This window comes from Rana temporaria, chromosome 8, assembly GCF_905171775.1.
Source record: "Rana temporaria chromosome 8, aRanTem1.1, whole genome shotgun sequence".
Lineage (NCBI taxonomy): Eukaryota > Metazoa > Chordata > Amphibia > Anura > Ranidae > Rana > Rana temporaria.
Genome location: NC_053496.1, coordinates 18,038,074 through 18,050,404, shown reverse-complemented (window position 1 = coordinate 18,050,404; position 12,331 = coordinate 18,038,074). Strand labels below are relative to the sequence as shown.

General features: G+C 42.1%; 1 protein-coding gene across 2 annotated transcripts in view; it reads left to right on the top strand.

Moving 5' to 3' along the window:
- The window catches only part of INPP5A (inositol polyphosphate-5-phosphatase A), a 599,826-nt gene that overhangs the window by 483,938 nt on the left and 103,557 nt on the right, over positions 1-12,331 (top strand). For both annotated transcript variants that reach the window (XM_040361359.1, XM_040361360.1), the window contains exons 10-11: positions 5,552-5,647; positions 7,536-7,610. In XM_040361359.1, coding sequence (XP_040217293.1) covers positions 5,552-5,647; positions 7,536-7,610 — 171 coding nt within the window. The remainder of the gene's footprint in view (positions 1-5,551; positions 5,648-7,535; positions 7,611-12,331) is intronic.

Genomic DNA, 12,331 nt, shown 5'->3' with positions numbered 1-12,331 from the left:
CTAGGCATGATGGGAATTGTAGTACCTGTACAATTGGAGGGCCGTAGTTTGGAGACCCCTACCCTAGAGGATCCCTTGAAATATTTTTTAGGTCTCTAAGAACCTTTTGATAAAACAAGTTCATTACAGGTCAGTGACAAAATGCCCTAATAAATTGATGGTCCATGAACGAATGCCCACCTTCCATCGGTCAGAATACGACCGTTTCAGACAGCTAAAATGATCACTGGTGTCCTGCAGCTTGCTCTGCGATTTGGAGATCAATCATTAGGTGGGAAGTCAATCGGCTCCAGTAATCCCTAGCAACTCCTGGTTGAACCCTGGATGAGAGAGGCTGATGTAATGTCATAGCAAACGTTCTAATAAAAAACAAAAGAACTGCGCTACAACACAATAAACCCCAAGGCAGCAGCTATCGTGCGAAGTACACAAATAGACATAAAAAACAAAAAGCTGTGCCAAGACAAAAAGTTGAACAGGTCCCCTACTCAAGGTAGAAGTGACAGCAATGGGAAACGTCTGTGAGCTCTTATGCAGAGGCTAAGAATGCACTTTTGTAGTACAAGGACACAAGTTCCATATAGTGTGGCACAGTATTGAAACGATGGATGTAATTTTCTCCAACACCCGGTGACATGCATGCAGTTTGTGAAGTTCCTCTACCTGGAAATTAAAGCCTCATACCAGAAGGTAAGGAATCAAAGCGGATGGCTATAGCCCAGCCTCGGCCTTTTGTTTCCCCAGGGATCCGGAGTCAACAGCGTCACGATCAATAAACCTCAGTCGCTCCAATAAAGGGAGTGTATGAAAAAAGAGGACGCATATAGCGTAATAACGTACGGTAACAAAATTTATTTAAAAATAATCTACTTACAGCAGAAACGATAAAAACAGCCAGTGTTTTTAAAATGTGAAAATTCCGGCCGGCATGTAGGAGCCCTTCCTCCCGAGCGTGGTGACGTCACTGGCGTAGCCTCCCAGACGCGTTTCGTCACAAAGCGGACGTTATCAATGGGGGTGGGGCTCTCGGCAGTGAGACACCATTAAATAGCTGCCGCTCATTATGAAAGGCAGCCCAGTGGATGTAGACAGCGCCATCTTAGATAAGGTAAATGCCCATACCAAGGAGCGTGGCGCAACGCAACCAGAACATTGCAACTACGAAAGTTAATAAAAATATTTAATAAGTTTAATTAAACTCATTCACTACTACCCAATGTACCGGGCTCAGTGAAAAATGTATCGAACAAAATTAAATATATGTACCCACGGATAAAAAAACGTTCTAATGTTGTACCCAAGATCATTAACGTTACCGTATATACTCGAGTATAAGCCGAGTTTTTCAGCACATTTTTTTGTGCAGATAAATGCCCCCCTCGGCTTATACCCAAATCACCTTTGTGTGCCTGATCTCCTGGATTTTGGGGACCTGGTACCAGCCCTGGACTCCAAACTTGGCACACATATAGCCCCACTTTTCCTCTACATGTGTGCAAAGTTTGTTGTCCGGGGGACCTACGGCTGGGGAGCACCAATTTTTCAAACCGGGCACCCCTTCCATAGACTCCCATGTTAAACGTCAGTCTAGTCATGGGCACAGTGAGGCATGGGCACAGTGAGGCATGGGCACAGTGAGTCATGCAGATGGACCTATACTCGAGTCAATACGTTTTCCCATTTTTTTGTGGTAAAATTAGGTGCCTCGGCTTATATTCGGGCGGCTTATACTTGAGTATATACGGTATTTATTTGTCTCCTAGAGATGTGTAATGTTTTAAAATAAAATCGGCTAAATCAAGAAGTGGTTACTTTAATGAACTAGCTAATTGCATTTTATATATAAACACTTGGGGTTCTTGCCCACTTTGTTTGCAGCAAGCAACGCCAAGGCACAGTCCAGAAACTGACATCTGTGAACACAATGGGGTTTATTTACTAAAGCTGGATAGTGCAAAATCAAGCTCATTTCTGCATAGAAACCAATCGGCTTTCAGGTTTTATTGTCAAAGCTTTTAAATGAACAAGCTGAGGTTAGAAGCTGATTGGTTTCTATGCAGAAGTGAACCTGATTTTGCACACTCCAGCTTTAGTAAATAAACCCCTATGTGTCTACCCACCCGTTTCACTTTTCATAGGCAGTTAAAAAGCAGATCGCCTATTATGCACCAAATAGTGAATGTACATGTTTGGATATTTTTGCAGTGTGAACTGCAGGGAACAATCATATCTTCACATGCATTCAGCAGTGTTGTTTTGTTAAGTATGGGATTGGCAGTCACTTTGGGGTTTAATATATTCCAGCATGGAGCGACCACGTCTAACTTCATATAGAAGGTATTATCTTGTATTGTTCTGCTGCATAACTATCGATATTAATCAGATTTCATTAAAACGTTTCCTGATAAAAGGGGCTTATGCCCTTGAAAAATGTTCTGCTTCAGTGCTTGCGACTGTAGCAGTTCAAAAGAAACCAGTCACCCAATTGTGTATGAAACGACCCACACAGTTTAGTTGTACTGATTTTGTTTGGTGCAATTATTAAAAAACAAAATTCAGTTGTGGTCATGGGTTGTGTGCTTCCTATAGTTGAAATTTTTCTTGGGTGTATTTTTCAATCATTCTAAGAGAAGCTAAAGTTAAAACTAGAAAACCAAGTTAAAAATGTATTTCTGAGAAAAAGTTTTTAATGGAAGGAAATCATGAATTTGTTGAATTGTCACCATTCTGGGATGGCTACAATGCCTAGTGACTGTGCCATGAGTTCTCCCTTGTGGCTTCCAAGGCCTTTTTTTTTTTGGTCTTTTCACTCTGCAAAGCTGCTTAAGCACACTTAAGCGCATTAGCATTTGGATGCTAGAAGAGCATATTGACCCTCATTTGGAAAGTTTAAATGAGTGAAAGATGGAGCGATTTGTTCAAGCTTTAGAAACCAGCTTTAGAAAGTGTCCGGTTTACCCCTCTGGTTTGTCCTAATGCTTGTTCTAATCTGGTGTGCTGTTTAAAGGCAACCAGACTGATTTGTGACACCTAAGTCCAAAGGCCCCCTTTTTGGGGGGCTTGACCCGATTAGCTAATCTGTGCTTTGAATTTCAATGCCCAGTATCTCAGAGGAAGGCTCTTGGGAAAAGCTCAGTTTTGGATCTCAGCATTAGGAAGTGCGGGCAGGCACAGATGGTTAAAATAAATGGTCATCCCTAAGTTTGACACTGATTTTGTTTACGGAATGAGAAGATGGTTTGTAATACATCTACAATACTTGGACACGCCCACCAAGTATTCTGTGCACTGTTGTTACACAGTATTATCCAGTCATTTGTCTACACAGATAATTTATTCTGCAAAACATATTAATTACCTCTTAATACAGCTCAACTGTTAAACCATTAGCTTTTGGATTAGTGCCAGTTAGTTCGGCTTGTCTTGTTTGGCCTGTAATGTCTTTTTGGTTGTATATCATATCGTCTATACATTTTACTAAAATCACAGCCTACAAAAATACAATTTTCGGTTATTAGTTTGTTGGAATAATGGTCGATTTTTTTTTTTTTTTTTTTTTTTAGTGGGGAGTCTACTTTACCCTAAAGAGATTCTGGTCCCAAGAATTTTAGGTTTTACAGATGGTGGGATTCTAGTCCCAAGAATTTAGGTTTTACAGACGGTGGGATTCTGGTCCCAAGAATTTTAGGTTTTACAGACGGTGGGATTCTAGTCCCAAGAAATTTTAGGTTTTACAAATGGTGGGATTCTAGTCCCAAGAGATTTAGGTTTTACAGACTGGATTCTAGTCCCAAGAATTTAGGTTTTCCAGACGGTGGTATTCTGGTCCCAAGAATTGTAGGTTTTCCAGACGGTGGGATTCTAGTCCCAAGAAATTTAGGTTTTACAGATGGTGGGATTCTAGTCCCAAGAAATTTAGGTTTAACAGATGGTGTTGGGATTCTAGTCCCAAGAATTTAGGTTTTATAGACGGTGGTGGGATTCTAGTCCCAAGAAATTTAGGTTTTACAGACTGGGTTCTAGTCCCAAGAATTTAGGTTTTACAGACGGTGGTATTCTGGTCCCAAGAATTGTAGGTTTTACAGACGGTGGGATTCTAGTCCCGAGAATTTAGGTTGTAAAACCTAAATTTCTTGGGACCAGTATCCCACCGTCTGTAAAACCTAAATTCTTGGGACTAGAATCCCACCGTCTGTAAAACCTAAATTTCTAGTCCCAAGAATTTAGGTTTTACAGATGGTAGGATTCTGGTCCCAAGAATTTAGGTTTTACAGACGGTAATCGTTCGATAAATTGGCATGTTTACTAGTGTCCAGATTTCAATTGGTACTAATAGAAACAGGAGATATTAACTCCATGCTGCTAGTTGGTATAAGAATGTACCACAACCTGTACCGTATAAGAAAAGTATAGCCAAAGCTTTCTTTTGCTATCCTATGACCCAGACTCGGCTGTGATGGCGCCATTACCTGATTTTGTCGTTGCACAGGAAGGGTCAATATCACCGTAGTATTTGGACTTTGTTTATGGACACTAGTTTTGCACTATAATTTATATATATATATATATATATATATATATATATATATATATATATAATATTATTATTATTATTATTATTATTACAATTTGCACAGTGCTTAATGATTTTCTTTTTTATTATTATGAAATCACAAGATATGCAGTTCTGATATGACCTTTTTTTTTTTTTGCACATTAGGGTTTATGTAGTTGGAGCACTAAGGCCCGGATTCACGTAGAGCCGCGTAAAATTGTGCGGGCAAGTGCTGTATTCTCAAAGCACTTGCTCCGTAATGCGTAATGTAAATCGGCCGGCGTAAGCCCGCCTAATTCAAATTTGGATCAGGGGGGCGTGTTTTATGCAAAACTACTGTGACCCGACGTGATTGACGTTTTTGCGGAATGGCGCATGCGCCTTCCGCGGAACCTCCCAGTGTGCATTGCTCCAAAGTACGTCGCAAGGACGTCATTGGTTTCGACGTGAACATAAATGACGTCAGCCCCATTCACGGACGACTTGCGCAAACGACGTAACTTTTTCAAATTTCAACGCGGGAACGACGACCATACTTAACATTGGCTGCGCCTCATATAGCAGGGGCAACTTTACGCCGGGAAAAGCCTAACGTAAACGTAACTTTACTGCGTCGGCCACGCGTACGTTCGGGAATTCGCGTATCTAGCTAATTTGCATACTCAACGCGGAATTCGACGGAAGCGCCACCTAACGGTCAAAAAAAAATGAGGTTAAGATGCGACGGTGTAAGAGACTTACGCCTGTCGGATCTAATGGATATCTATGCGTAACTGATTCTAAGAATCAGACGCATAGATACGACGGGTCAGATTAGGACTTACGACGGCGTACATGGCGCTGCGCCGTCGTAAGTCCTTTGAGAATCTGGGCCTAAATGTTTATATGGTTTAGAGTATTGAATTTTGTTTAACACTGAAGATTTTTTCAGCATTTTATTGATTTTTGTTAATGTCTGTTTAAACTAATTATCTCTAATGTTTTTTGTTCTTTTAGACACTTTGTGCAAAAACTACAATGCAAACTGTACACGCGCCTGACAACAATACGATAGACAAGCTGATATTTCGTGAATCCGAGAATGATCACAAGGTATCTGAATCATTACTTTACTATCTACTTAATGGGGTTAATTGGATGCAATAGCGCTGATCGGATGCCAATCGGCTACTCATTTTCCAGCATGCTTATTCGAGAGAAAGCCAGTCAAGGAGCTATACACACAGGCCAAAAGTCGGCCGGTAAGTGCCGAACTGACCGTTTTTGACAGATTTTTGCCCCGTGTGTATCTAGCTTAAGGACTTCAGAGTTGAGTGATTCTCAAGAGCAGTAAATGGCATTTAAGCAGTTTGCCTATTGCAGTTTAGTGTTAACTGGGAGGGTAAGGCCCCGTACACACGACCAAACATGTATGCTGAAACTGGTCCACGGGCCAGTTTCAGCATACATGTTCGGTCGTGTGTAGGCGCGAGCGGGCCGAATTCCAGCAAACATTTGCCCGCCGGGCCTTTTCCCAGCAGACAAATATTCCTGGACGTGTTTTAAAACCGTCCGCTGGAATCCTGCCCGCTCGGACATGTACGGTCGTCAGTACAGACCTACCGTACATGTCCGAGCACCCGTCGTCCCTCGCATGCGTCGAATGACTTCGACGCATGCGTGGAAGCCTTTAAATGGCAGGCCCGCCCACGTCGCCGCGTCATCGCCGCGACGACGACGCGGACACGCCCCGCGTAGTGTTTACGCGCGGACTTCTGTACGATGGTTAGTACAACCATCGTACAGAAGCCCTCTGGCAGGCATGTACGGTGAAAACGGTCCGACGGACCGCTTTCATCGTACATGTTTGCTCGTGTGTACCGGGCCTTAGAGTTATGTGCTCAGGTTTTTCTTGGTGGGATTCTTGAGTCTAACCCATCGGTCCTGTGTTATTATAAAAAGGACAGCAGTCCGGAGTGCCTGCTAATGTACATCTGGCTTTTAGGAGCCTCCCGCAGCATAGTGGGATTGCTGGGACCTGTGGTCCGCCCCAAAAGATGCCAATCTTGGATACTCTACTTTGCCAAAGATTCTTATCTGTGCAGGTATGTTGGGGCAGCCACAAGACTTAGGGATTAGTTTAGGGAAAGACTGTTGCCTTTACTTGACTGTCATGCTAAGTTATCCAAGTAAAGCTTTTGAAACTTTCTTTCCCTGGTCTGATGTTACTAAAGAGGTGCAATGCAAGTAACCGGCGCACATAGTCTTCAGCTCGGTTCAGTCAAGGCATATTGGGGTATGCAGGCACAAGTGGTTACCAAGTGTATTAAAGGTTTCACTAGCTGCCTGTCATAAGGATGTGTCTGTGGCAGGTGGGATAGCCTCTTGCTGTAAGAGAAATGTTGTTGGCACTCTTTCCATAAGCAGTCAGTCTCCCATAGCCTGTGCACAGGTATGGAAGAGGAAGAGTTAAGTGATGCACGCATGAAGTCTGCGCTAGGTGCATGGTGGGATTCCATTACTGGAAGTTAGGTAGTGGGAATATGCTGGACAAGTAGAGAGGGTGTCTGTTCTGTGTCTCTTCTAAATGCAACAGTGACAGTAGTGGTGTGTCTTACCATCAAGAGAGGTAACTAGAGTTCAGTCATCTGTTCAAGTAAAGGAGAGTGACCTGTTCTAGGTTTAGACCTATGTGCAGGAGAGTGACCTGTTCTAGGTGCCTGGCATAGCCCCCGAAGAACCCACCCAAGGGTAGGCCTCTCTTGTGACTCAGATGTGATGCCCAATGAGGAAGAGAATATGGAGGTATCACCCATTTGCCCTTACAGGCATCTTGGTTCCGAGTTCATTGTGACTGCAGGAATGTATACTTTCCCATATATTTTCTGATCTCGGTTTTCTGTGCTTGCATTTACCTGTGCTGTGTATAAAGCTGTGTATTGTCAAAAGGCATAGATGGCCTCCAATGATTACCATGCTCTGTCTTTTTTCTTTTTTCCAGGTAGTGCTACAAATAGAAAAGAAATTATTTGATTTTTTTAATCAAGATGTTTTTAGAGATAACAGTGGCACTGCGGTAAGTCTAATTTATAATAAAGATATTTTTAAACAAAAAATAAAAAAGTAAGGCCTCCCTCTTGACTGCTATACATATGAATAATGACATAAAGGTTACACAGAAATTCTACATATGTTGCTACTGTTTAAAGGAGTGGTGTCACAGGAAACGAATCCTTCGAACAGTGCAAGCAATAAAAACGAATAATAATCCACAACAGATTAAATCTGACAGTGACCTTAAAAATAAATAATTGAATAATAAAGTGCAAATAGTGTCCAGTGATATTATATTAAATAAACTCTTCATTCAAAAATCGCATGCTCCTTGTGAAGATGTCACACAGTGGTGAATGATTGTTTGTGCTCACAACTGATTCATAGAAGAAAAGTGCAGGTCCCTACTCACCGAATGGAGTTGACCCTCATTACCTTACGGTAAGAGGTCAAATGCGCTGTGCGGTCTTGGTGACCAGAAGTTACAGGAACAGAATTCCGTCATTAACTTGTGGTCCACAGTGCCGGGTAAGAGTCCAGACGAGACTCTGATGCCGCGTACACACAATCATTATTCGGGTTGTAAAAAACAAAGGGCTAGATTCAGAGACAGTTACGCCGGCGTATCAGTAGATACGCCGTCGTAACCCTGAATCTATGCCGTCGTAAATTTAAGCGTATTCTGGAAACCAGATACGCTTAAATTAAGCTAAGATGCGAGCGGCGTAAGTCTCCTACACCGTCGTATCTTAGGGTGCATATTTACGCTGGCCGCTAGGTGGCGCTTCCGTCGATTTCAGCGCAGAATATGCAAATGAGCTGGATACGCCGATTCAGAAACGTACGTGCGCCCGGATTTTTTTATGTCTCTTGCGTAAGGCTTTTTCCGGCGTAGCGTTACTCCTGCTTCTATGAGGCGTAGCCAATGTTAAGTATGGACGTCGGGCCAGCGTCGAATTTTGCGTCGTTTGCGTAAGTCGTTCGCGAATAGGGCTTTGCGTAAATTACATCCACGTCGAAAGCATTGACCATTTGCAACGTGATTAGGAGCATGCGCACTGGGATACGTTCACGGACGGCGCATGCGCCATTCGTGAGAAACGTCATTTACGTGGGGTTATGTTTTATTTACATAAAACACGCCCACCTCTTGACAATTTGAATTCGGCGCGCTTACGCCGGCAGATTTACGCTACGCCGCCGCAACTTACGGAGCAAGTGCTTTGTGAATACTGCACTTGCCTCAGTAAATTGCGGTGGCATAACGTAAATAACATACACTACGCCCGCACAATTTTACGTCGCCCTACCTGAATCTAGCCCAAATTTTTTTAAAAATGTAATTTAAAATGATCGTGTGGGGGCTTCAGAGCATTTTTCGGGTTATGAAAAATGACAAAAAAAAATTGAACATGCTCTATTTTTTTTTGTGGGCTTTAACGACCCGTGTATGCTCAGCAAGTTATGAGACGCGCTCTGGTAAAACTAGCGTTCGTAATGTAGTAATCACGCTGTAACAGACAGAAAAGCGTGAATCGTCTTTTACTAACACGAAATCAGCAAAAGCAGCCCCAAGGGTGGCGTCACCCGCATGGAACTTCCCCCTTTATTGTGCCGTTGAACGTGTTGTACGTCACCGCGCTTTGCTAGAGCATTTTTTTTTCCCCATCGTGTGTCGGCAAGGCCGTTTTAATGATGAAGTTGAAAAAAAATCATTTTTTCTAGAGGCTGAAAAACGTTGTTTTTTACAACCCAAAAAATGATCGTGTGTACGCGGTCTCGATGATCACAGGCTCCACACAAGGGCTCCAACCACCAGCTCCCTGCTGCTATCCGTACACCAGAATGACAGCCATGTGATATTCAAAGGAAAAGGGGCTCCTCATAGCGTGAACCAGTACGACGCTTTATTAAAACTTTATTAAAACTTTAAAAAGTAAATACAGTTCTCAAGCCGGTGGATAATAAACAGCTTGCTGCACACACTTTTTACAACACATAAAGTTCTCACAAACTCTCCCAAGAAATCAGCTAGGATTGCTGTATACCATCTGAAGCTTGATCCAAACACACCATGCGTCCTGGCTTGACATGTTTTGTTATCACAAATGACTTCATCAGAAGCTGTTGCCTTATGGGCTTGTTAAAGGCATACCATTTTTATGCTGACCTAAGCATCTTTTGGGAAATGTTTACTGTATTGACTAAGATCAAGCCCCAAAAAAGCACCGTCCTGTATCCATCCATGTCTTGTGACAGTCACATTTTGTAGAGATGCAGAAACTGATGCCTCCTAGTTTCTGAAGTGTTATGCTGCGTACACACGATAATTTTTTGGCATGAAAAAATGTTGTTTTAAAAAAATATCATTTAAAATGATTGTGTGTGGGCTTCACATCATTTTTTGGCTTCTGAAAAATGGCAAAAAAAAATTCGAGCATGCTGCATTTTTTAAAACGTTTTAAACTATGTCGTTTTTTGGGTTATAAAAAAATGATCGTGTGTGGGCTAAAACGACGTTAAAAACCCACGCATGCTCAGAAGCAAGTTATGAGACGGGAGCGCTTGTTCTGGTAAAACTACTGTTCATAATGGAGTAAGCACATTCATCACGCTGTAACAGACAGAAAAATGCGAATCGTCTTTTACTAACACGGAATCAGCTAAAGCAGCCCAAAGGGTGGCGTCATCCGCATGGAACTTCACCTTTATAGTGCCGTCGTATGTGTTGTATGCGACCGCGCTTTGCTAGAGTGTTTTTAAAAAACGATGGTGTGTGGGCAACGTCATTTTTAATGATGAAGTTGGAAAAACTTTGTTTTTTCTACATGCCGAAAAACTTCAGGTTTTTTTCATGCCGAAAAATGATCGTGTGGACGCGGCATAAGTCATTGCACGTTTTGGAAGTTTTATTTAAAACCTTTGGCCCCTCCCTTCTATTTTTTTTTTTTTTTAGTGGGAAGAAAGGCACAAAATGATTACTATGCACGCAACATCCTTTGTAGATTGTGTCAAGTCCCATAGACACATGACGTTTGAGGATGAGCAGATGTTGCACTGCCCAGCTTTCATGGCGAGATGTCTTTGCATGTATAACCAAACACTTAGGGGTCCTTTAAAAAAAAAAAAAAGTTATGGCTGTATTGCAGTCAAGGCACTTCACACTTCTAAAGCACAGCACTGTTGGCCGTGCGAACAAAAATGATTGGCATGAGTGTTTAAAAAATAAAAAATATATATATATATATACATTTGCCAGAAGGGAAGCATGGTCATGTGACCTTTTAGAGTCACATGATTGACTCAGTTCTTTTTGCTGTGGTATGCAGAGAGAATGCCATAAGGATACCACAAACTCCATATAGTGGCCTTTATTTTATCAATGGGACACAAAATGCAGGCCCATGGTATGCAGTAGTTTTTTGAAGCATAAGCGAATCGGATAGCAATTCACTTTTATCTGGGCTTTTGTAGTGTATTCGCACACATTCATGCCAATCCCACAGCAATGAACTGATAAGCCGCATGTAACTGTGAGTACCATTCAAAATGAATGGCATCACACATTTTAGTGCAACAAATACATGCGAGTAGGTCATTAGGTTGCTCACATGCATTACATAAATCACGAAGTGCAGCACTAAGAAGTCCCAATGTTGAGAGAATATGACATCTCAAATAAAAACAGTCAAATAGGTGTAGGTCCACACAAAGGAAAGTTCTGGGAAGAATCTGTCACCAAGAAGGAAAGGTTCACAATGACTCTTACCCCAATGAATGGACTACTTGATCAAAAGCAGTGAAACACACTTTCGAATCCTCCACTTACACATGGGGTAAAAAGGGGGATTAACTCGGAGATAAAATAATAATTCTTCCACTCTACAAGACTCTGGTCCAGCCGCACCTGGAGTATTCCTCCTGCGCTCTGGTGTTTTTCTGCTATAGGGCAATCTCATCCAATTTCAGTAAAGTCTAGTGTCTTGCAGCCCTTCTCAGAATCATGGGAATTCATAAAGCTATAAAAGAAAAAGGAGGGCGCACCTAGTGCATTATCACTTAAAGGGATTTTATTGAATAAATTAAAACAATAGTCATACTCACAAACAGAGTAGAAAGACAGCACTTATCAGACAATTATACTGGTAGACCATATCGCTCAGCAACCACGATCGCAACGCGGATCAGATGACATCAGACCGACTGGCTTACGCGTTTCAGAGGCGAACCTCCTTCATCAGAGCCTCAGTGGTCAATAGTGGCTCAGATAGGCTTTGACACTATTGGGATTCATTGTAAGGTAGGTATTTTAGATCAGTGTGCTGTCTTGTTGCCAGTGTCATCACTGGTTTCTGTGTTCAGAATGGCACAAGGAAACCCAGCGTTCACTGGTCTCTGTCTCCTGGCTATAAATGAACCCAGAAGTGAGTCTCTGATCTTTGAGCACCCAATGGGGACATTGGTGATCTATTTAGATTATTGATGTCCCTCTAAACTAGACCTGTAATCGCCTCTAGATTTGGTCATGGTTAAGGTAATACTCCCCTTAGAAAATACTAGTTGGCCTGGCTGCCTCTGGTTTCAGTATTTTGTGTCACTGACATAATACAGTCATTCAGATCAGGAGAGTCAGAGCGCAGATAAGTCCTAATACATATACTTGTTCTAAATTGGTTATTTATAAAGTACTGAACTTGGTGGATCAGCATGACAACCATGCAACTAACCTCTTTAGAAGTAAAG